Source organism: Akebia trifoliata, chromosome 9 (assembly GCF_017979445.1).
Source record: "Akebia trifoliata isolate Shusen 1 chromosome 9, ASM1797944v1, whole genome shotgun sequence".
In the NCBI taxonomy this organism is placed as follows: Eukaryota; Viridiplantae; Streptophyta; class Magnoliopsida; order Ranunculales; family Lardizabalaceae; genus Akebia; species Akebia trifoliata.
In genome coordinates, this window is record NC_141383.1 from 11,956,717 (window position 1) to 11,982,814 (window position 26,098).

At 33.4% G+C, this 26,098-nt stretch overlaps 1 protein-coding gene, 1 long non-coding RNA gene and 1 pseudogene across 12 annotated transcripts; all 3 read left to right on the plus strand.

Annotated features, from left to right (window-relative positions):
- Window positions 1–6,718: 6,718 nt before the first annotated feature.
- On the plus strand, window positions 6,719–15,198 carry LOC147394303 (DNA (cytosine-5)-methyltransferase CMT2-like). Of its 10 annotated transcripts, none has more exons than XR_015181336.1 (7): window positions 6,719–8,111; window positions 10,241–10,439; window positions 11,374–11,518; window positions 12,942–12,985; window positions 13,317–13,402; window positions 14,750–14,821; window positions 14,936–15,198. XR_015181336.1 is itself a non-coding variant. In XM_086453400.1 (7 exons), the coding sequence occupies exons 3-7, from the start codon at window positions 10,372–10,374 to the stop codon at window positions 15,027–15,029; spliced, it is 423 nt and encodes a 140-aa protein (XP_086309526.1). In that variant the 5' UTR covers window positions 6,719–8,111; window positions 8,789–8,829; window positions 10,241–10,371; the 3' UTR covers window positions 15,030–15,198. The 10 variants fall into 10 exon arrangements, 7 of the variants coding, with proteins under 7 accessions (XP_086309526.1, XP_086309524.1, XP_086309527.1 ...); XM_086453400.1 differs by lacking the exon at window positions 13,317–13,402 and adding an exon at window positions 8,789–8,829; XM_086453402.1 differs by lacking the exons at window positions 6,719–8,111; window positions 13,317–13,402 and adding exons at window positions 8,120–8,667; window positions 8,789–8,829.
- Window positions 15,199–19,604: 4,406 nt separating this feature from the next.
- On the plus strand, window positions 19,605–25,711 carry LOC147394304 (uncharacterized). Its single transcript, XR_015181507.1, has 2 exons — window positions 19,605–19,743; window positions 25,304–25,711. It is a non-coding gene; the product is annotated as an uncharacterized LOC147394304 (long non-coding RNA).
- On the plus strand, window positions 19,750–24,561 carry LOC147394305 (protein FAR1-RELATED SEQUENCE 5-like; annotated as a pseudogene). Its single transcript, XR_015181506.1, has 2 exons — window positions 19,750–23,186; window positions 23,276–24,561. The product of XR_015181506.1 is annotated as a protein FAR1-RELATED SEQUENCE 5-like (transcript).
- Window positions 25,712–26,098: the final 387 nt, after the last annotated feature.

The window sequence follows — 26,098 nt, forward strand, 5'->3', positions numbered from 1 at the left end:
GCGTGATCATGCCCCTTATTGTAGAACTCCATTTTTAACACTACCAACATTTGGCTATTGTTTGATTGGGCAAAAATGGGCTAAAACTTCTCAATTAAACATAGTCTAAATGCCATTTTACGCTCTATTAGGGAGCTACAGCAAGGCACTTTACTTGAGCACCCAAGGCACTGTGACCATTTGCACGTTGTTGTGGCGGTTTCACTTGAGCACCTAAGGTGTTGTGACCACATGCTATGGTTGTTTCACTCTAGCACATAAGGCATTGTGAATCCCCTGCCTTCCTTGCCATAGATATTAGTTGTTATTGGGGATGCGCAGAAATCAACTCATCATGGTGGGCAAATCGCATGAGGAGCTATAGGTGGGCATTTGAGTGCATTAAATGCCAAGTCATGGTGCCATATTTGAGGTTCAACTGAACCGCCCGAAAGGGACTTTGCCTCTCACTTTCACTTAGGTATTCGATTAAAAGAGAAAAAAAAGCTAGAGGCATATCGTCGTTTTTGAATGTTGCTAGCAAAAACTAGGGCTTATCCAAATTTTACCCATTTTTAGCCTGAGATTACCATGAGCAAGAGATCTGCCCTTGGGTTCGGCTAGGGTTCCATAACTACATCTATGTCCCTTATGTTTTCCCTTGGGTTCAACTAGGGTATCGTAGTTGCATCTGTGGTTTGTCTTAGGGCTTAATAGAGGTGTCGTAGATATGGGGATGGTATGACGTTGAACAGGGTAGTTGTGACATCTTCACCTTGTACTGTGGGTGTGATGCCCACACTTGAGGAGTGTAAATCTAAGTAACTATCTATGTTAGTGAAGGTTTGGTGTCGTCGCCCAAAATTCCAATCTAGTTGTCATTACCTTAGTGATGGCTAGAGAAAAAAGGGATGTTCCAATATACCACCATCGCCAAACCGCAATACTAGGGAGCGACGTGTCGTCACCTTCAATAGGCATTTTTTGACAGACGAATAATAAAAGGTGAATAGCCACTGCCATTGTAAGCAACTCACAAACCCATCACAATTTGGCCCTTGTTTGATTGTGCAAGAGGTCAATTTTTTCACAATTAAACATTTCTTACAAAGCATCAACCTTTAGGCTTTATCGATCCTTATCGTGCACCTAGGTCTTATTTGAGACATGTATGTAGTGAACCACATTGTCTGGTGGCGTCCCTCCAAAGCGTGAAGAAATAAGTCACCCAAAGCATTTTATGGTAAGAGTATACTATCTGACACCCTTATGGAGCTTTTTTCCCATAAAGGTCTTTTTTGTACATCACTGATGTTTTAGGGATATTTTAAAGATTGTACTTAGAATTTGGTGGTGTGGTTTCTGAGGCATGTAAGCATAACCCATTATATAAAGGATGGGGTCTAAACTGCATTTACATTTTTCTCTTTTATACTTAGGGTGTATTAATAAGTACTTATTTTCGGCCATTAAGGTGTTGATGAAGGGCACTCGCTAAGGTTTCAATTGAAGCTCAGTTGTGGGGACACCGTTAAGGCTTGTTGTTAGGGCACTGTTGGGGGCCTACTATTGTTGGACTATGTGGTGAGCACATGGGCTAAAGCGTTTTTGGGGTTATGTTGCTGTTTTGGGGGGTATATGAGAAAGAGGAAGTCTAGAGGAAGGGCTACAATGGGAAGAGACCGAGAAGGGTTAGGAAAAGGTAGCGGTATGGCTGACGAAGGTGGTTGGACCGAGAGGAGGGTGTGAAGATGGGGTCACGCCTTATCAAGGGCATACGGTTCGTGGTGCACGACACCTCATAAAGTGTGATAGCCAGCAAATTATTTTTTTTTGTAAGTTATAGCGCATAGCGCCTTGTCTAGGGGTAATACAGTTTATGGTGCATGACACTTCATGGAGTACAATGAGCACCAATTTATTCTTATGAGAGGTGCATGACACTTTACTTAAAGTATATTTGAAGTGTTCGACGCTTTTGAGGGAAATATGACCTTTCCATTGTCGCCTTTGACAATAGTTTTTCTCTTTTGACGCTTTAGCTAAAATTTGGACGTGGCATGACATTTTTAACAAAATTCCTTTATGACTCCTTGGATGACTGACACCTCAATCTATGTGAAAGGTTGCTTGTACCAGTTCAGGTGCCGCTTGTTTCCTGACCAGTTGTCAATGAGTGAAAGAACTTGAGGCCCCTCGTGACTTAATAACCGTGTCAAGTATTAGTTGGTTGTTTGGTGAATCTCGATGCAATTTTTCCATGTGTTGTATCCTTGCTAAATTTCTTGGTTTGTCTTTGCAAATCTAGGTAGGATCTCTCCAAACGGCTCCATGATAGTGTGATTGGGACACAACCATCCTTTGATATTGCTAAAGGGTTGCGTCATTGTTCTTGATCAACTCTCTAGTTGACACCACCATAATGCGCTTGTTTAGATTGTCTCGTAGTCCTTATTTTACGATGTGAGTCTTAATATTTGTCCTCATTGGAGTCGCTAAATGTTGACCAAAATGAATAATGTCTTTAATATGTATTCGATGATAATGATTAAAAAGACTCTAAGGTCCTACTAAGCTCATGAAATAGTCGTGTGGATCTTGTAGCGCTCAGACAAGATAAAGGTAAGGTGTTATAATGATGGACTATGCGTGTACCATACAAAGATAATGAAAGAGAGGAGAAAAAGAAAGGAAAGAGAGGACAATACCTTCGTCCAAATCTGAATGTTTCGAGCTCCGAAGAGCCGTTCCACTATTCTTGAAATTATTACATGATTCGCAATCCATGATGTTACAAAGAGAGAGAGAGAGAGAGAGAGAGAGAGAGAGAGAGAGAGAAATAGAAGAAGAGGAAGAAGAAGATCATTGCCTTTAACGAAAGTTTCATGCTCCTTTTTTAGTAAAGAGGAGAAATGTGTATCCTTAGTGTTCGCATGGTTAGAGCTCTTTATGACGCCACATGGTAGCTTCACAGGTGACACAACGATTTTGACGATGTCACGTGGCGGCTTTGAAGGCAACACGCGTGCACCACATGGCAACTTTATTGCATGTATGTACATTTGTAATGATCTTAAGCTAATGTTCCATCTATTGTAGAGTGGAGAAGCCAAGAGCAAGTTCAATTTCTACTATAATTTAGTTTTATTTCTCTTATATTATTTTAATATTCATGAGTTGACTTCACGACTTATCCAACTCCTATGGAGTAAGGCTATAGTGAACTCCTACACCTTATATGCTAAAAGTTGATGAATCATACTTCGATAAGTTAAAGATGCTTTAGGCATGTTTAGATACTTGGTGGTAGGAGCTTCACACGTGAGTGAATGAATTCTATCTAGGTCCTTTAAATCAAAGTTTTATTGCTAAACCTTTCAATCAAATGAGCTAACACCAAGCCCTTATGATTGAGTTTAAAAAAATAATATGAATTAAACTTTGTTAGACTAAGTTGGTCTAAGTGGGACCTCTCTCTATTAGTGTTTTTCTCTATCTTTTAACTTAAACGTCTCTTTATTAGTTTATTTCAAGTAACATTTGTTTTTTCTTTTAGTGACTTCAAAACACAAAAAACAGTATTTTTGTTTGATTTGAATTAATTTCATGTTTTTTACTTGATTCTAACGCTTTTCCTAGTGTTAGACCTTTACTTAGGAAAAATCAAGTCTAGTAAACTTTAACTTCCTTATCTTTTAGTTGGCTAGTTAGAAGAAAAATAGAACTAGGTATTTATATGTTGGACGATGACCTTAGGATTAGACTAGATACCTTAAAAAATGCTACTACTTAAAAAGTAAAATGAAAGAAAAAAAAGGTCAAGTAAAAATATTAAAGAAAAAATTGAAGTATGGAGTACATAATAATGTATTGAAAAGATCTAAATTAAAGAAACAAAAGTGAAAATAATGAAAAAGTAAAAAAGAGCCTAATGTGACCAAATTATCTATGTTTCAATAGGGTAAAAGTTGTCAATAATAAAAACGTGAGTAAATTAGAATATCAAATTTAAAACCCTTGAGAGGTATTAAAATTTATTTAATTTTCTAAGGGACTAGCAAAACTTAGGTTTGGGGGTGTTATAAATGTCCAATTAAATATTAATTTATAGGGCACTTATTTAGATTTTCAACTTAAAGTCCTAGTTTTAATTAATAATTCCCTATAGTAAGCTTTAACTTTAATTTAATGATTTTTAGGATAATTAGGTCATTTTACATATTTCATTTTATTTTTTGGAGAATTTAATTTCGTGTAAAATCCATGTTATAGGTATTCGAGGAAACCAAGTCAAATTACAAGAGTTCAAAAGTAGATACAGTCAAAATTTGGAGTCAACCACGAAACTTTAAAGTGAAACACACAAAGATGATTGCAGCGCAGTGAACACTCTATGAGGCGCTTCAAATTTAGAACATTACACGAGAAAATTTCGTGTACGTATTTGATCATAGAGACTTGTGGTTAAACAGAGTTCGAACATCGTACAACTTATCAAGAAGGATTCGATTTTATAAATAGAGACTAATCTCTATTCGCTATTCTCTAACTCTTTTTTGAATTTATTCTCTCCCCTCTATTCTCTTTTTATTTTTTTAGGTTTTTAGTTTAAATTCTACAATTGAGAACAACAATTGTCAAGTTCAAATTCAAGATTAAATAAAGATAACTACATTTATTTATTTTTGTTGTTTTCAAGCATGAATCTTGACTAATCTCTCAATCTAAGGGGATATGAAGAAAATATATTTCTTTTTATTTTTTATTTTTTATTTTTTATTTTTTTATTATTACTTTTCAAGTTCTGGTATGTTTCAAGTGTTAAAAAGATTTGTCTTCACAAATCTTGGTATCTTAATATTCTCTTATTTACTTTGCATCATCCCCATCTCATACGTGATCTTTACTATTGGAGAAATCCATTATATCGGATGCTCGTTGTGATGTAGGATTATTTGTGAATAAAAATTTTAAAGGGAAAGAAATCTCAACTAATTCGTAGATTTATAAAATTCTAGGATTTTATTGTTAAACTTTTGGAATCAAGAACCTTTGTCAATTTCTTGATTTAAATTATTTAAAAGAACTTAAAGTTTAATTGAATTTTGAATAACTATTTTGGTGGATTCAGTTTCCTTAAATGTTCCCAATTCAGATAGTTTTCTTCCCTTTTGTTTGAAAATTTAGTTTCAAATTAACTTATCTCAATCATATTATCAACGCTTTTCAAAAATCAAATAGATAAGTTAGATAATTTTCCTTGGTTCATTTAATTTACTGTGAATCTTTCTTTCTGAGGATCGACTCTTACTTGCACCATCGAGTTAAGGCATTTAATTTTTATTTGTTTGGAATATACTAACGAGCTACAAGTGATATTGCGAGAGTGACAAACACTCAAAACCATAAATCTTTTTTCTTTGTATATCCTAAAGAAAAAGATCTATGGTTATATGCCCTTATCACATTAGTTGTGTACTGTTTAGCATGTCATTTTATCACGACTCATAATAGAAAGATGACTTGTTCAAAAAATGATAAATATAATTTATTTAGAAAGAAAAAATTCATGGTTTTTGTAGTCCCCACTCTACTCTCCTGGCGTGGCATGCATATAAAACCATATAATTTTTTCTTTGGGATACACAACGACATATATTTATAGGGATGCACAGTTATGTATCCCGAGGAAAACTATTGTCTTATGCACATGTCATGTCAAGAGATTTTATGGGAAGTATGTCTAAAGGGGGAGTTTTATCATTATTCGAGAAAAAAAAATAAGCGTTATAGAAAAGGGTGGGCAAGTTACTTGGGGGTGGGGGGAAGCAAAGTGTAGAGATGGGTGGGTGAAGCACGTGGATCCCACTGCCTTAGCTGCTACATGGAAAACCTTATCTATTCGAGAAAGGATAGCTTCTCACAATTATGTGAAAATTATACTGTACAACATCGTTGAAAACTGATTCTCCATCCAAACAAATAAGATGGAAAGATATCCATTAGGATTTCTCAAGGAACCATCTCATCCGTCAGTTTCACCAACTTCATTGAAGAAATATAGAGAAAATTACAAACTAGATGTCGGAGTCCAAAATGACTGAAATGCCCTTTATAGTTTTTTCTTATTTAAAAAAGTCTTTAGGTGCTTTCTTTATCATACGATTAGACACTCACTTTATAAAGATAGTTTTGAAGTACCCCACTAGATCTTGATAAAAAATGTGAGATATCTCCAGGGTTTCTAAAATTGATAGTATAACTTTTGTCTTTGATGATGTACTAGTACGAATTAACTACAATACCCTTACATTTAAACTTAAAAAAAAAACAAAAAAATGATACATTGAAGTTTCAAGCCTAGCAACCTCGACTTCTTTGTCAAAATTTGAAGGAGATCAAATTTTGTGATTGAAAATTAGTCTTAAAATTTTGACATTTCTAACATCAAAAACAAAAAATTTCCAAGAATCCCTTTTCTTCGTCTAATACTCGAACACGTTTTGCCCTGTCTGAGAGTTGAGATTACAAGTGCTTTCTTAATAAGTTGTTGAAATAAGGGTATTTAAGTCATTTCATCTTAGTTTTTAATTAAAGACTAAAGCAAAAGGGTACGATGTCATCGTTGTAAAAAGCTAGGGTGGCATCCCTAATTTTAACAAAACCTTCTAGGGTTACTTTAAAATCACCACTTTATAAATGTTGTTCAATCGTTCTTATCTTCGTTCTTCTTCATGTGAGGATGAGGAAAGACTAAAGAGAGAGTGAGGGAAAGGGAGGCAGAGCTACCGTAAGTTATTGGAATGGGTTCATGGGAAAGAAAGTCCGAAACTTATTCTCATTTTTTTTTTTTTTGTTTAGAGAGAAAGAGAAACTAAGTTGGTATCTTTCCTATGCCTCCCATTCCTATGATTTCCGGAAGTTTCTCCTTTTCCCTTCCATCTTATCACCTTCTTCTTCTTATATAGGTGGATTTCATTCTATACTAAACAGTCAGGGAAGTTTTCTTTTCTTTTTCTTTTATTTTTTCCTTTTTATTCTCATTTTATTTATAAGATTCTCTTAATTTTTGTGTTTGGCTTTTTTTTTTTTTTTTTTTTCTAGTTCTTATTTTTCCTGATTCACAGATCTGAAATTAATTTAAAATCTTGGTTGGATCTAATATTTGTTTTTGTTAAATTTACAAGTGAAAGTATTTTAGTTGTTGGAAAAAAAAAAGGCCCTTGACATAGGTTTTGATCTATAAATTAGCATAAAATGACTTAAATGCTCTTTATCTTCAACCTTTAGTAATAACCCCCATGGATTTCTCTTGATCTATTTTGTTAAATTTTTTTTTCCAAATCAATAATCACCTAGATCTTAGATTAAAGTTTTTAGTTCTCATCATTCTAGAGGAAATATTGAAAACCTTGGATCTGAGTTTTTCTATGAAATCTAGAGGGAATCTTATACCAAGTTTTTAAGGAAATTGTTTTTGTTATTCAAAAGGTTAATAGTTCAGAGGATGAGAATCTTAGGGCCTGCTTTGACCTTAAGATTTCTCAATCTCTTTAACCTTCAAACCTCAAGACAATCTAGATAGGAGTTTTGGAGAAGGAAAAGTACGGTAAAATTTTGTGTAACGAATCTTAGGGTTTCAATGGCACATTGAAGATGAGTTTGATCAGACTAAGGGTTTGTATGTTTGCGTTTATTTTCAACACTTAATGCTGATACAAAATAATTTAAGACTTTTTGTCAAATTAGCAGGTTTGTATACTCACTACAAAAATTAGGGCTTTTAGAGGCTCTTTTTTTGGGCGGTTTGGTGGAAACGTCAAGATAAGGCAATGAAAGGGTTTTTGGAGGCGATTTCGTCAGAAACGCCGTGAAGAACAAAGAATATCTTCAACGGAGACTGATTGGAGGCGTTTACACACCGGCGGTTATAAGGAAAATGCCTCAAATTTCAGACCAACAGAGACGTTTTTCGAAAAACGCCGCTCAAATCAGATCAGTGAGGGCGTTTATTGGAAAAACGCCACAAAATCCAGATCAACGGGGCTTTTGGCGCGATTCTTTTCAATCTACCCTCTCTCCCTCTCAAAATCGCGCCCTCTCTCGATCGGTTCAAGCTGAAGTTTCATCAGGTTTTTTTTTTTTTTTTTTCTTTTTTCCATTTTTTCTTTTTTCGAGCTCTCAATCTGTTCTAGTGGTAGACCTATCTATCTAACACAGTGATATTTATTTATTATTTCTTCAGATCTGTGCGTTTTAACTATTGGTCTCTATCTATCTCTCTCTCTCTCTATATATAATCTTTGTTTGTTTTGGTACTAGGGTTCATCAAGTTTTGGTTTTTTTTTTTTTTTGTTATCGAAACTTTTATTAGGTTTGATAATGAATTTCAAATCGAAACCCTAATTTCTATAGTGTTGATTCGATTTTTGGTTTGATTTCAAACCAAAATCCTAATTTATATAGTTTTGATTTTATCTTTGTTTTAGTTTCAAACCTAACCTAATCTCTCATTTTTATAGCTAGGATTTTAATAAAAGAATGATGTACTTTTGATTACGGTGTGGCAACGGATCCTTGAACACTAAATTTTATTTTCCAAAATTTTAATATTGAGAAGAGATCATCTCAGTTGAACTTCCTGCACCGACAAACATGTTTTTTAAGGTTTCTATCGGGAAGGAGAAGGTTTGATTTCTTTGCTTTGCTTTGGTTTATGTTTTTCATGTCTATTTTAGAAGTTTATTTTTTATTGAACCAAATGTAGTGCTTTAAAGGCTGTATTTTTATCCTTGCATCCTCATCGTAGGTTGAAGTTGAATAATATAGCTAAGAAGATAAAGTCTTGAGGTACATTTTTATTGGCAGTCTCATTTATAGTCGTCGTTATAATTTTTTTTTTTCAATTTGGTTTCACATGAAACATAAAAAATCCTAGAACAAGATTTGTCAAAATTTTTGGTCTTTGGTATTTCTGAAGTATTAATAAAGGGTGTGTTAACACATGAATATGTTGCTTAAATGTTTATTGAACAATTTGGGTAAAATATTTAAGAAAAAAAAGTGTATAACCGTGAACATTGAGAATCCTAGGCAAATTAAACACAAGAAGCTAATGTTGGAATTGTGTAGTAAAAGTAATGTGAGTGTGGGACTGATTAAGGCATCTACCATAGCTAGGTATGAAGGAGTTAAAATTATGCCTAGAGATGAATAATTGGGTGTTGCATGACTGTAGGATAGCACTGCTTTCTTTTCAGTCTGTATAGCAAATGAGTTAGAATCTTTTCATACTATAATCACTACCACAACTTCAAGGTTTTCTATAAGATAACTCTTTCAATTAATATAACGAGGTTATTCCTCAGTATGATCCATAAGGAATTTGAGTGGTTTGTCATTTGCCAGGAGATCATTCAAGCCTCTTGAGGTTTTGATGACATTGTGTGGGTGAAAGATGTTTATAACTTTTCTTATTGCTCAGTGAAGCAAACAAGTTGGGTGTTTATTAGTTGGGGAATGAATGGTCTAAGAATAAATTATGGAACATTGAACAGTAGCTAGTTTTCAAGTTACTGAAAAATGGTATTGTTGATTCCTCCTTTAGAGTCATTTAGACATTTCCACAAAAAGGAATCTTGCACCTTTTTGAATTATTTTTGTATAAAACATAGAAAAACTTATCCATAAGTAAATTGGACCACCTAAGGGGAATGAATTTTTGGATAATAGGATATCCACCACTACTTTTTTGTTACTTTTCCCGGCCAAAATCCAAAATCCTAACTCCAAATAGTTGTCATCCTCTACTGATGAAGTGTTGCCAAATTACTGTTACAATTATCAAGTGGCCTGGCTCATGACACTACAACCAGTCTTATCTAACTTTAATTCAGTGCTGAACCAGCACTACAGCTAAAGTAATTGTCACACTAGTCCAAATTGAATTCACTAGTATCCCCTGTATCTTAATATGGTCACAATGTTTAATGTATTGTTCTTTTTTCCATATTAGAATGTTTATATTGTTGTTAATGAAGGCTATTCTAAACTCTATTATCAATAATATGTGCTATTAGATTAGCAATTTCCTCAAGCGCTTCGTCATAAACTGCAGAGTATTGTTTGAAGCTTCAATTTTTTATCCATGTATTGTGCATTTCATGTTTAGCTAGATAGAGGATCATAGTAGCATCTCAATTTATTTTCATGGTTCCAAATCTGTTTTGGTGACTGTCCACCCTTGCTGTGCTCTCTAAAGGTTTGCAGAAGGTACAAGCATTACTAACAACAAATGCAAATGGTAGTGTTCTCCTTTGAAACTGTAGCGTGTCTCAGTACTGCTACACCTTACACCACGTTAGCTTTCAAGACCATCTCAAGGTATTTCCAATGCCTGAAAAATACTATCAGGCATGCAAGCAAGGCATTGGGAGAGGATTGGTCATCCCCAACCACAGGTACAAGTAATAGTAAAGGTGAGATGAATGTCCCGAGGTTAAGGTTCATTATTCAGAGCCTTCGTAACTAGAAGTAAGAACTGACAATATTAGCAAAAAACAAAACACTAGTTGTTGCTCTTAGAGATGCGGTAGATATGAGAGTTATTATATATTTAGGAGTGTGATGATGTTTAGGAGTTGTGATTCTTGCTGCAATTACAGATGTTAATTTTGTTTTGGTTAAAGAAAAGATCCCTAAATTGGAGAAATGGACACTATATTATAAAATTGCTGTTAGGGTTAAGTATTTTAGCATTTATTAAAATGTAATTATCATCAAGAATGGATGCCTTTTTGAGTCATATATTTTTCTTTTGGAATTTAATCTCTATTTCCTATCCCGCTCTCTTCCTCTAGAACAACTTCCTGTGAAATTATTTGGAGTTGTATTGTACAGATAAATGAAGGGGATGGTGCATTTTATGGACCAAGATAGATATCAGTGCTTTTTATGCATTAAAGAGGAAATTCTAATGCACAACACTACAGGTTATTCACTATAGCACATTCGTTTTTCGTATTTGCTTTCCCTCTCTTTCATTTATGTAGAAAATAATAATTTTCTAAATTGTTGGCATGTGCACCAAATTCAAAACTAAAAAGTCAAATATCACCAAATCTTGCACCAATGGCTTTCTAGATGGTAATAGCAACCCCTCCATTTTTGGATCCAATTGAACAACATTATCAGGTCCAACAATTACTCCAGGGAGGTCCCTGAAATTTGCTCCCTATAAATTGAAAAGATTAGAAATTACAAAATAGTCCAAATGATAAAAGTGCTCAATTAGCCAACTTTTCTTCATGGGATTTGACAAACATGCAAATAATTATCTTCATTTAATGGAAAAGGCCGATGATCATATTTGGAGTGGTGTTTGGTCTTGGGCAGATACCGTCAAATTGGCAATGCAGTTGCTGTTCCTGTTTCAAGAGCTTTAGGATATACTTTGGGGATGGCGTCGCTGAAGGTGAGTGGGGATCATCCACTCATGACGCTCCCACCGAAATTCTCCCATTCCAATGCTCTTCAATTGGTACAATCCTTTTCTGAGACTGAAGAGTAGTAATCACCAATTTTTCTATGCCTTGCTTTAATTTGAAGGCACTGTTCTATTTATTCATTGTTCTCTTTTCTCTTATATTTTATTTATACAAGTAGATGCTTTTGTATTGTTTCCATATGCTGCCCTCCCAGCTACTGTTAATGTAACTGCTTTGCATATTCTAGTTTCCTTCCTACACGACACTAGTAGCTTCCTCCTATATTGATCCCAAGAGCTTGCGTGATATCAAACCAACAAGAATACAAAAGCATTTATGGTAGAAACAAGATGTGTTCGGCTAAGGTTGCTTGGTTTTGGTATGAATCTAGGAGTTTTATCCATCCGAACCCCCAACTCTCTGGGTACAAGTACTCTGTTAAAGTGAGTCCAGAAATTGAGTATGGCAATGTTGACACTATGTCATCATGATCATAAGCCTTTATCCCAAATGCCTAGGATTGGCTAAATGGATCCTTATTCCTCCATTCAATTATGTCGAAAGCTATGTATTTTGTTAATTCAAGTGTCTTTAAATCTGTTTTCACTACCTTGATCCATCCGTTTAAATCTTCCTCTTGGGTTTTTAAATTTTCCACCAAACTGCCATGACCAAACCATCTCTTAATATGATATTCATACCTATGAAAAAATCTTTTATAATTATCATAGTATCAGTTGTTTGGCTGAAAACTAACGTTTCATTCTCATAGATCTATTTTTACAACCATGCTTGATATTGCTAGCGAGGTTAACATTGAACACCAAAATATGAGGGAATGAAAAACCCTTTAGCAAAAAAATCAAATTGTAGATTAGAAGATCCATAACTGACCATAACATTGGATAGTCATTAAATTAGTGTCTCAAAGAGAAGTTTGGCAACTTGTTAACATGGTTGCGTGTTGATATTTTTCAGAACAGATATGCCAAATGCACTACATCAACACCCTCCTGCCTACAATATTAATCATGGTTGACTAGCTTGTTTCCTTTAAAGCAAGCCCCGCAAATCATGGGGAATGTGATTGAACCAACATGGGGTTCACCTTTCTGAACATAATTTGAGTGGTTTCTTTTCTTCTTTCTTTCTTTTTTTTTATTGTTCCTTTTTTTAATTTTTGCATTTTTCATCTAATTTATTTATGTTTCAGGTTTCTCAGTCACTTGTATCTCCTATTCATTTTTAACTTCTTTGGACTAATTTTTTGTCAGTTTTATACTTTGTGTCAGTGCATTTGTCTTGCAAGTGAATTGATGTATATGTTTGTGTGCAGGATCATGTGCCCCCCCACGCACACACACACACACACACACTTGTATAAGTTTTTTCATGTGTTTGTTCATGGGTTTTGCAATAAGCCTTTATTATTTACCTTGATGTGATGTTTCTTTTTCTGCTTTGGTTATTAATTAGGTTCCAGACTTTGCTTTTAGTTTATCTCAAGGGAAATCTAGAAGGTAAGCCCTTGCTCTCTGGGAGCCTTTTGCAATGTTTAAAAGGTCATTGTCTGATTATGTTTCATTCTTCAAAGATAATGTTGTGGAAACATTGGAGAGACACATTTTACTTTTCACATGATAGTCAATGACCTTTTAAAGAATGAAACATTTTACTTTACACATGATAGTCATTATTATTATTTCAAAATATGGATTTTCTTTGGATTAAAAAGTTGATAGAAAAGTTTAATAGCATATGTTCACGCTGAAGTACATATCTGATCAATCTACTTATACAAATCACATGATTATGGTTATGGTACTTACATAAAGCATTTTGTGTGCGCAGGTAGGAAAGACACATTTTACTTTACACATGATAGTCATTATTATTATTATTATTGCTAGGCAAGCGAGATTACTTTTCAGTAACAAGTGGAGTTGGTTTTTTAATCTAGGTCATGGTATCGACATCCAGAGACTTTAACCCAACTACCAAACGGGAACCTTCACATAATAGTCTTATAATGTACATATGTAATTATAAATTATAAATTATAAATGCATTTTGTGGGGTTCAGTTAGGCATTATATATTCACACACATGGACTTATATGATATGGTGTCTTATTTTCTAATTTCAAGTTCAAATCAAAAATATTTTTTTACTAGTACAATAATTTTTTATTCATAAGCTACTATGGTTTCTGATGATTTCTGAACAAATAGAGGTTTAAAATACCCCTGTTCAGATATTCTGACCTATATTACAAGCCTATTACAGGGTGAAGTCACTGAATGCCCTGATGTATATGCGTTATTTTATAAACATGCTCTCATGCCAAATTTAAACATAATATGGACATACCCCACCCTCCCCCCTTATAAAAGAAAGAACTTTCAAAAGTTGCTGATCAAGTTTATAAATTATGCCAAAGATCCGCTTCTTTGCAATTACAAATTTCCAAAAGAAACTAATGTTTGTATGCCACTAATGTTTATCTTGAAGTGAGTTCTTGTATATTTTTTTCTCCTCTTGCATATCCTTGCTATTTATAGTTTTGTTTTAGGTATATTTGTAATCTCAGAATATTATGCTATGAAGTTTAGTGAACTTGACTGCAATTGTGTTCGAGGCATGGATCACTATTTCAATGGGAGATCATTTGGTCCACTTTTTTACGATAGCCCTTTCGATGTGTTTTCTTATTGATATTGAAAATAAACATTCTCGTTTCTATTTGTCTTACTCGGCAGAAGATGAAACTAAGAGGGAGAGACCAGTTATGACATACCGGGCCATCCTAGCATATGTTGAGTGTAGGCTTGCAATACTTCTAGAACTATAGAGGAAAGTGGCCCTCTTGTGTCTGAGAAATCTCAACCATGTGCACTGCAACTAAGAGGAGTCACTTAATAGTTTGGCTATATATACATACATTGATAGCCAAAATGTATTCTTAGCTTTATTAGTTTTCCTTGATAACATTCACTAGTTGGACTGGTGTAAGAAGACCTCCAGTGCATGTTTTGCCTGTAAACTGTTTACTTTTATTTATAATTTTTTTAAACTTGTATAATTTATTTGTAATGAATATCAATTTATGATTTGAAAACTTTAGAAAGGTTAATTGTAGTTGTGGCTTCAATAAGTATGAACAATTTAATGCTCTAGAGTTCCTTAGTCTCATTGTTATACTAATTGATATTCTTTGACTCTTATTATGTGTACAATTCAGAAGTCTACTGATATCGATGTTCTTTCCTATTATATTTTCATAGGTACGAGATCAGATTTATCAATCTGGTTATTATGTTGACGTGGATACCATGGATAGAAAGATCCAGAAAAAGGTTAATTTTAATCCCTTCATGTTGTATGCCATCCATGAGATCATTGCAAACGACATATTCTAAGGTATGTTTTGGTTGCACATGATTTATGGCTTTATCATTTTATTTTGCTAGAGTGAGCATGGAGATGGGGTGGAGTATGAGAGATGATTGGCTTCAAGTGCACACTAAATCCAAGAAACATATCACATTTGTTTATAATTCATAGAGTTGTCTCTTTTTTTATAGTGAAAATATTCATGAATGCGTAATTTGTTTTTCGATTTCGTAGATGCATGTTTGGTATATTGTAATTTATGTTTGATAAAATATTCATTTACAAGTTGTGGTATTTTTTTATAAACAAGTAATAAGTGAAATTTGTAGTGTTAATAGCAGTTCTTTTTCTTTATATAATTGTGGGTTTTATTTTGGAATGAATATTTTATTATTTTTTTTTACAACATTAGAGGCGGTTTTGAACTGCCTCTAATGTTGTTTTTTTTAAAAAACTAATTTGTTATTAGGGGCGATTTTCAAATTGCCTCTAAAATATAAAAGCCGCCCTTAAATAACAATATTTAGAGGCGGTTTTAAAACTGCCCTTAAATTATTATTATTAGAGGCGGTTTTCAAATAGCCTCTAAAATATAAGAATCGCCCTTAAATCATAATTTTTAGAGGCGGTTTTTAAACCGCCATTAAATTATTATTATTAGAGGCGGTTTTAAAACTGCCTCTAAAAATATAAAAAACGCCCTTAAATCAGTATTTAGAGGCGGTTTTAAAACCGCCCTTAGTCGGCCACTAAAAGGAATCAGCGACGCCACTATAGTGGGCGGTTTGACTAAACCGCCCTTAAATATATTGGAGGCAGTTTAGTCGAAATTGGAGGCAGTTTAAAACCGCCTCTAAATACCTTATATTTTGTAGTGACTCCATATTTTCAGCACTTATGATGGAGAAATAAGTGAAAAAATTTATGTGAAGTTTAATCACTTAATTTTTTTTCGTTGAAGTATTAAACACCAATCTTTTTTGACATGGATAAATATGCCCTTATAAGTATTTTATAAATTAATAAGGCAACTCACGCCATAATTGAATTATTGTCTTATATGAGTTAAAAGTTTTGGAATAAGCTGATTTTTGGTGAGGAGATCATTCTTACCAAAAATCAGCTTAAACTAAAATCTTTAACCTAATCAAAATAAGTTTAAGAATCATAAATTATATATATATTTTAGAAATTAGTTTTGATGTGGTTAGAAGTTTTGGAACAGGTTGATTTTTCGTGAGGATGATATTTAGGTCATATAGATCATTTTCACTAAAAATTGGTTCATTCCAAAAATTTTATTTCATATAAAACAAAAAAAATTGGCTATGGTGTGCGTGAGTTTTACGAATACATTTAAATTTGAATGAGAAAGTTAATATTTTGTACTTTAAAATTTGGGTACAATAAATTGTGTATGTAATTTAAAATATTAAAACATATTATCTTTTGCATTTATACTATTTTAATTATGTGATATGAATTAGTAGTTAAAACAGTTAAATAGAGTATATTGTGATTGAAAAGGGTAATATAATTATTTTATCAATTTTCAGTAATAACTAACAAATAATATTCTATGATTACAATGTTTAATTTGAATCAGTTCAACACAATTCAAATATTACATGGATAACATTCTCACCATTTAAATTCAATGCTTATATAGTTTCATCAATTATAATCTTTCAACACTTGTTTGCTTAGTTTAACAAAGGAAAAAAAAATTCAGCATTTTTTGTCAAATCAAAATATTTGTTTATTTCATATTTTCGACACTTATGGTTGAAAAATAAATGAAAAAAAATTTAAGTGAAGTTTGGTCACTAATTTTTTTCTCTAAAACATTTAGCATTGATTCTTTTTTGGTATAGATAAGTATGCCCTTATATTTATAAGCACTCAACAAATTAATAAGGCAACTCACACTATAGTCGAAATATTTTATCTTAAATGGGTTAAAAGTTTTGAAATGAGTTAGTTTTTTGGGAGGATGATCTCTACAATGAGGAGATCATCCTTAGCAAAAATCAGTTCATCTTGAAACCTCTACCCCATCAAAACAAGTTTATGAATTGTAAATCGTTCATATTTTTTGGAAATCAGTTTTAATGTGGTTAGAAATTTCGAAATTGGCTGATTTTTTGTGATGGTGATATTCAGATCATATATTCACCTTCACCAAAAATTGACTCATTCCAAAAAATTTAAGTCATAAGACAAAAAAATTGACTATATTATAGGTTCCTTTTATTAATTCGTGGGATGTTTTTATAGTTATACATCCTTCATTTTCATTGAAAATTATTCATTTAATATTAAGTCATTTCATCTTTGAAATAAGATGATGGGATGTTTCAATTGTTACTATGAGTATGAGCGAGAAGATCATGCATGTTGTATGAACACATTTAAATTTGGATGAGAAAATTATTATCTTGTAATTTAATATTTGAGTACAATAGATTGTGTACATCATTTAAAATATCAAAATATATTATCTTTTACATTTATGTTGTTTTTATTATGTGTTATATGAATTAGTAGTCAAAATAGTTAAATAGAATATATCGTGCTTGAAAAGGATAATATAGTTATTTTATCAATTTTCAACAGTAACTAACAAATAATATTCTGTGATTACAATGTTTAATTTGAATCAGTTCAATACAATTTAAATAGGTAAATAGATAATATTTTTATCATTTAAATTTAGTACTTGTACAATTTCATCAATTATAATTTTTTAGTATTTGTTTGCTCAGTTTAACAAAAGGTCTTAAAAAGACATTATTTAAAAAATTTATAATTCAAAAATTACAAATTTTCTAGTAGAAAAATCAGGGGTTCTTAGGAGACAAGGTTATTTGGGTCAATGAGGGCTTATCAAATCTAAAATATTGGCCAAAACATTGATTATATCATTTATGGGTTTTTCCTCAATTTTTTTTTTATGTATTTTTATGAAATCTATCAAGCACTTGATTTATTTGGAAAATTCGTCAACAATTTTGTAAACGAAGATTATAAAATAAAAAGAAAATTTGTAACCATAACATATAATTATCTTGTCCCCAAAATTCCATGGTGGAGTGGAAGAAAAGTGACAGGTTTTCCCAAAGTAGTTTTTGAAAAAGGTTGGAAACTGGCTCTATTTGGATTATTTAATGTTAAAGACCAGGTAAATGGATCCAACATTAGTTTGGAGGTTTAATATAACAATAGAAGATCATTAATTTATGTCCCAACTCTTAAAATAATTTATATAACACACACACAAATATATATATATATATATAGGGTCCCGTTCGACACTCAACCATTTACCCAACAACTTGTCCAACCATTTTTGTCTTACATGGCTTAGAAGTTTTGGAATGGGCTGATTTTTGGTGAGGATGATCTCTATGGTGAGGAGATCATCCTCGCCAAAAATCAGCCCATTCCAAAACTTTTAACCCTATGTTTACAAGTTGAAAAATCGTGGACCGTCCATTTTTTATAAATCATTTATGATGGGGTTAGAAATATTGGAATGGGCTGATTTTTGTTGAGGATGATTTCCTCACCATAGAGATCATCCTCATAAAAAATCAGTCCATTCCAAAACTTCTAACCCATGTAAGACAAAAATAGTTGGGTGTTGAACATTTCCCATATATATATATATATATATATATATATATATATATATATATATATGAACAGCGTTATTACGACCCCCTTTGCGACACACCTTTTTGTCTTATATGGGAAAATTTTTTGGAATGGGCTGATTTTTGGTGAGGATGATCTCTATGATTAGAAGATCATCCTCCCCAAAAATCAGCCCATTCCGAAATGTTTAGCCCCATGTTTACACGTTGAAAAATCGTGGACCGTCCATTTTTTGTAAATCATTTTTGATGGGGTTAGAAGTTTTGGAATGAGCTGATTTTTGGTGAGGATGATCTCCTCACCATAGAGATCATCCTCACCAAAAATCAGCCTATTTCAAAATTTCTAACCCATGTAAGACAAAACACGTTTGTTAAAGTGTGTGATAAAACTTAGGGTGCTGAACGGGACCCTATATATATATATATATATGGTGTCAAACATTTTTCAAAACATGAGTTGGAAGCTTTGGAATGAGCTGATTTTTTGTGAGGATGATCTCTATGATGAGTAGATCATCCTCACCAAAAATCAGTCTATTCCAAAACTTCTAACCCCATCAAAAGTGATTTACAAAAATTGGACGGTCCACGATTCTTCAACTTGTAAATTAGGGTCAGAAGTTTTGGAATGGGCTGATTTTTGGTGAGGATGATTTTCTCACCATAGAGATCATCCTCACCAAAAATCAACCCATTCCAAAACTTCTAACCCATGTAAGATAAAAATGGTTGGGTGCTGAACATTTCCCATATATATATATATATATATATATATATAGGGAGCGGTTCAGCGGCCCCAAAGTCTTCCCACTTTCGTGCCTAAGTTTTATGACCGTTAGATTATAGTACATCCAACGGTTCAACGGCGTTATTATACTTTTATTATAAAATGTCTTGTATTTATAATCGGATCCCTCAAAATTGTTTTATTCTATTTTTAACTCCCTCAACCATCTGTCCTCTTCTTCTTCGAATCACTCTCTCCCTCACAAAACCCCAACTGAACCCATCGGCGATTTCTCTCTCTCGAAAACCCATTTCTCGAATACGAGAGCAGCTCCCTCCCTATCTCAGACATCCTCTCTCTCTCTCTCTCTCTCTTTCTCTCTCTTCGAACGATAATAAACGCTGTTCAGATCGAACGACAGTAACATCTCGTCGTCTTGGAAGAGCTCTCAACCCTCTCTCGCTGTCGCAGTCGCCGTCCATCATCTTCGATCGAACGGGTATTTATTTAACTCTTGTTTTTTTAGGCGATAACAAATCGATTGGGTTTTTTTATTTTTTATATTTTGTTTTTGTTGTTCTTGAACTTGAATCGATTGGGTATTTTCTTTTTTCTTTTTTGTATTTGTTGTTCTTGAGAGAGAATCGATTGGGTTTTTTTTATTTTTATTTTTTTGTTTTTATTGTTCTTGAACTTGAATCGATTGGGTTTTTTTTTTTTGTTTTTGTTGTTCTTGAACTTGAATAATGTGGATGTTTATTTATTTATTTATTTTTAAAACTTAGATGAGTTGAAAGAAATTAGGTTTTTTATTATTTATTTTTTTTAAGCCATATAGGACCAATGTGTTGAAGAAGATATGGGTTCCCTCTGTGACCTTGTCGGGGTCATCTGGTAGAAACCTTGTCTTTAAATGGTTTTTAGTATTTGATTGAGGACACCCATTTGGATGCCACAAGTGAGCTCAACGACCCTTAGTAAGATTCAAAATCTTACAAACTAGGATGAATAGGAGTTCTTTTGAGGTTTTATTGAAGCTGAAATTTTCTCCCCGCATTTTACCAATCTGTATAAATTAATTTGCCTAAAAAAAAAGGAAGTTTTCTGGATTGCCCCATTCTCCTCTTAAAATGTCTTGAATAATTTATGCACATATAAACTTTAGACCCAATTTGAGCTATATACTCCACAACAATATCTATCTACACATGATCTCGAGCATTAAAATATGACATGGTGTAGTGGTTTTCACTCGCAACCCCCCATGTGTAATGTTCCTGACATCCTTCCAAAGCTTAGGTGGAGGACTTGTGTTTGTGCAATAATGAGATGATTGTGATGATAAACAAAGGGAAAGTTGATTGGGATGAGTTGGTCATAATAATCTTAATTAGAAGTTGCAAGAAATGTCTTTAGATTTCTATCTAGCACCTTAGGGATTTAAGACTGATGAAACTTTGATTTTTGTTAGGTTTTTATCATGCATATGTTTCCAATCTTCGAGTCCAATTCTTGTTAAATTTTCTCCATCGATCTGATAAGAATTGTGTTTTTTTTTATGCAAGTCTAAATTTTTTAGATATTCTATTAACGTAGGGTTGGGAAAAAATCTATCCTCACGTAATAAGAATTGAATCATTTGTAGTTTATTGGTCTTTTTTCAGTTGTAGTAGTCCATTGTGGATAAGATTGGTGTTGACAAAGATGAGGGAATGCCTATTAATGACATTGTGGGATCGTCGATAGTTGAAGTAGATAGTGATGAATATGTTGATTGTCAGAATCCTAACAAAGACATTGAAGATCTAGAAGTGCCTTATGTGGGGATGTTGTTTGACTCAAGTGAAGAAGCTCAAAAGTATTATGAGGATTATGGACGTCGACAAGGATTTTGGATTCGAACTCGAACCACTACTAGGTCACGACGTGGTTCAAATGAACCGACTGGAATAACATACGTTTGTTCACATCAAGGTAAATTTAAACCAAAGAAGATAGAAGAAGATGAAATCGAGAAAAAAAGAAGTTGTTCTACTGTTAGATGTGGATGTAACGCAACTATGCGTATTTTAAACGACAGATGGACCACTAGATGGAAAGTATCAATTTTTAATGATGACCATAATCATAAGGTAGTTACACCAGCTAGGAGAATGAAGATGAGGTCAAATCGAATCATGCCAAAAGCAACTAAGAATTTAGTCGAAGCATTCCATAGAGAAAACATGCCAGTTGGGAAAGTGGCATCAATTTTAGGTGGGGACACGATCAGTTTCGATAACAGAGATTGTTACAACCATTTGAGAGATGTTAGACACATGAAACTAGAAGGGGGTGATGCACAATCAGTATTGAACTATTTCAAGAAGAAACAAGCCGAAAATCCACAATTTTTTTATGCGATACAATGTGATGACGAATGTAGGGCAATTAACTTTTTTTGGGTTGATTCTCGATCACGAATGGCATATGAATATTTTGGGGATGTGGTGTCATTTGACACAACTTATCGAACAAACAAGTATAATATGCCATTCGCCCCATTTACTGGAGTAAATCATCACCTTCAGTCAATACAATTTGGGGGTGCTCTTCTACAAGATGAGACAGAGGTAACCTTTATATGGTTGTTTGAGACATGGCTAGAAGCAATGAGAGGACGTCATCCAATATCCATAATCACATATCAAGATTTAGCAATGCGGAATGCAATTGCCAAAGTGTTTCCCAACACCCGTCATCGTCTTTATATTTGGCATATCGAGAAGAAGTTTGCTGAGAAATTGTCTCATATATACTCTCAAGATACTAACTTCAAAGGTAAAATGAGAAGTTGTATATGGTCGACATACACGATTGAGGACTTTGAAAAATAATGGAAGTCAGTGATCATGGAAAATAGATTGGAAAACAACGAATGGCTTCAACAATTATTTGAAATAAGGGAGTCGTGGGTGCCAGTTTATAATCGCCAAACATTTTTTACTGGTATGAATACCACCGGTCGTAGTGAAAGTATCAATGCCTTTTTCGATGGATATGTTACTTCAAGGTCAAATCTCAAAGAATTTATTGTTAAGCATGAGCAAGCGTTGCAAAGGAATGTAGATGCAGAGAGTACAGAAGATTTCATTTCAGAGCATAAGTTTCGATGTGTTCATAAGGGTGAGTTACTTTTAAAGCATGCAGCAAAATTATACACTAAAAATGTGTTTGAGAAATTTAAGCAAGAATGGGTCAAAGTGATTCAATTCAGAATTGAAGAAGAACGGGCAATCGATAATGGATATCAATTATATGTGGTGAAAAGTAAATATGATGCACCTGAGGAGTTCATAGTGAAGTTTAATTTGAAAACATACGAGGGTACCTGTGAATGCAAAAAATTTGAATTTCTTGGAATACTTTGTCGACATTTTTTAAAGGTTTTTGCTTGTCACGACATTGATAGTATACCGTCCCACTACATTCTTGGAAGATGGAGACAAGAAGCCAATCGTAAATTCAGAATCACGGGTTCACATACAATGGGCAATGAAAATGAACAGTCGGATGCAGTGAGAATTAGCTTCCTATGTCAACAGGCCACTAAATTGGCTTGTATTGCAGGAACTTCAATCGAGGGATACAAAATCTTTTTGGATGACTTAAATGAAACATCAAAAAAAATTGGAGAAATGAAACTTAAGTCATCCAAAGATGAAGAAAAAAGTAATGATCAAATGAATTTGTTACTTTTGAATCCAAATGTCTCACAAACAAAGGGTAGGAAGAAGGATGAGAAGGGAAAAGAAAAGGTTCAGTATGTTAGTAGATTGAAAAGCAGTGTTGAGTTGGCCCAACAGAAGAAAAAAAGGAAGTGTGCATTATGTCAAAAACTTGGGCATGACAAGCGGATTTGTCCTGAAAATCAAAACAGAAAGCTGATTGGATCTATCGAAGGTAATTAAATTTATATTTGTAAGATAATACACATTTATATCTATTGAAATATGACGTAAGGTTTTTTTTTCCTTCTTTGTTATTTTTAGTGAATGAGGAAGTGCAAGATTTAGATCAAGAAACTGATTGCAATTACGATGCATTGCCTTTGGGGTAGGACGTTGTTGCTGTGTGACTATAACAGTGGATGGGCTGCGGTAGTGTCAATGGACATCAGAGACCAAATTTCTAATTTGAAGCATCTTATGTTTATGTAACAGATATGGAGGGGCTATAGTAGTGCTAATGGACTCATCTCATTTACACACTTTTTATTTTTTGTTTTAACAATTTAGAATAGATCGGTTGTTGTCTATGAAAAAATGAAACAAATATTGAGAATGGAAGATGATCTTTGAAGGGGATGGATTCAGCCGGATTGATTCTATGATGATTTTGGGATGTTTCTGTAAGTGGGTTTTTTATAATTGGGGATGTTAATGTATTACTGTTAGTGGGTTTTGTCCAATTTTGATTAGTATAAGCTTGAATTTGAGTTCTTATGATTTCTTTAAGGGGGGTGAAATCTGGATTAATTGGAAGGTAGTCTTCTGATTTTTTCGTAAGTGGGTTTGTTATAATTAGGCTTATTATTGTGTTTCTATTAATGGGTTTTGTCCAATTTTGATTAATATAAGCTTGAGTTTGGGTTCTTATAGTTTGCTTGAAGGGGTATGGAATCTGGATTGATTCTAAGGTAGATTTCTGTTTTTTTCTATAACTGGGTTCGTTATAATTGAGGATATTAATGAGTTTATGTTAATGGGTTTTGTCCAATTTTGACTAATACAATCTTGAGTTGGGTTATTATGGTTTTATTTGAAGGTGGATGGAATCTGGATTGATTTTAAGGTTGTTTTCTGATGTTTCTGTGAGTGAGTTGGTTATAATTGGGGATATTAATGAGTTTCTGTTAACGGGTTTTGTCCAATTTCAACTAATACATGCTTGAGTTTTGGTTCTTCTGGGTTTGCTTGATCTGAATTTAATTGATTAAGCTAATATTGATTTATATATATTTTGATGAATTGATTTATGATCTTACTTTTGTATATCGTTGATGTATTGGTGTCTGATTTAATTAACAAATAGAAATGTTCATTTATACGAAGATGGGGATCAATCAAATTGGACAACAAATAAATATTTCTATTGCCTTCAATGACAATTAAAAGCTCACTGATAAGATCAAATTGCACGACAATGAGAAGACAAGACAGTGATGATAACCAGATGGGTGAAAGTCCCATCCATACTTCAATCTGAATTGCATCTGAAAATTTCCAAAATTCTATTTAAAATTTGGAAGATTATAGAAACTCCCATCGACCATGGTTCTTGTGTCTTTTCTTAAGCATCTTGTTGGATGTCTCCAATGCTTATGGTTTTTTATTCTCTCTTTAGCTACTGCGGGGACAAACAAAGCTGCCTCTAGCAGCACTTCTTTGAACACGAGGAAGCTTGATGAGGAAACAGAAAATCTTGCTCGTGAGTATTTATAATTGTTTGATGGTGTGCATATTCATCTGATTGAAACAATAAATCCCTGTAGAGCCATGTAATCATGGATTCAAATGCATATTTATCTTATTATAGGAAGGGTGCATACTCATTTATGTAGGCATATATGATTTGTTAGTGCAGCTAGAAGGTGGGGAAGAGTTGTATCATAACCATTGTTTGCACTACCATCATCTGTTGAGAATTGAGGTTTGTGGTTTTCTTTACTAGTAAGGAAAAAAGGCGAAGTGATCAAACTTGTAATGGTTGATTAAGATTCATTTGGATTGCATGAGTTTTAGTGGAGCATCTCTTAAAATTATAAATTGAAATATGGATCGGTCATGTTGATCTGGCATACATTTATTTGAACATTTGTGTGTCTTTATGCCATTTTTCTGTCAAAAAAAAAAAAAAATAGGAAAGAAAGAAAGAAGAATGCTACATTGATTCCATTTGTTATTTTTTTCTTTTTTAAATAATATAATCTTTCCTCCTTAGATCATTTATTTTGAAGTCCTTACAACTAAATGTAAACAGTATATCACGTGTCTCTGATCTTTCTATTTTACACTCAGATGAACGGGTACCTACCAAATTGAAGAAAAACATCATGCAAGCTCGAATGGACAAGAAGATGACACAGTCTCAGCTTGCACAAGTATCTCTCCATCTCTGAAACTCTCAGCTTGAGAGTTAGAAATTGAACTATTTTATGATGGAGATGGGGAGGGAAAATTCGTTACACGTGTAAGTAGGAGCGGTGAACAGGAGCGTGGTGCTAGCATGATCACTACCTACCCTATAAACCCGCAATACAAAGGTCCTAGAATTATTAATGTGTTTCACAGTAATACATATTGGATATTTATGTATTTGTAGTCTAGAGAATAAAGCTGGGATCATTTGTTTCTACCTTATTTCATATTAAAATCTTGTTGAATGAGGAAACCGATTCACATTGGGAAACTTGCTTAGTGGCATCATTCCGACTTGTTGGCATTTCAAAATCATCTAGGGCTCTGGTTACAGTAAAGATTATTGCTCTTAGAAACATAAATGTGGAATAGATGGCACATAGTTAATTCACCATAAAACAATTCTATGGTGAAAATAAGCCACAAATTTTAAAGCATGAGCACTCAGCAAACTGCTCATGTTCACAGAAAAGAAAAACACATTAAGAGAGAGAAAGAGAGAGGGGGGGGGGGGGTACGGACGCATGCCCCCAACCCCTCAAAAGGTTACCACCATGCAATATGAAGCCATTTGAATAGAAAGAAAAAAAAAAAGGAAGTAGTTTTAAAAAACATAGAAAATACTCTACTTTTGCTTCTTATTTTAACTTTCAGAAGTAAAAATAAAAATAAAAA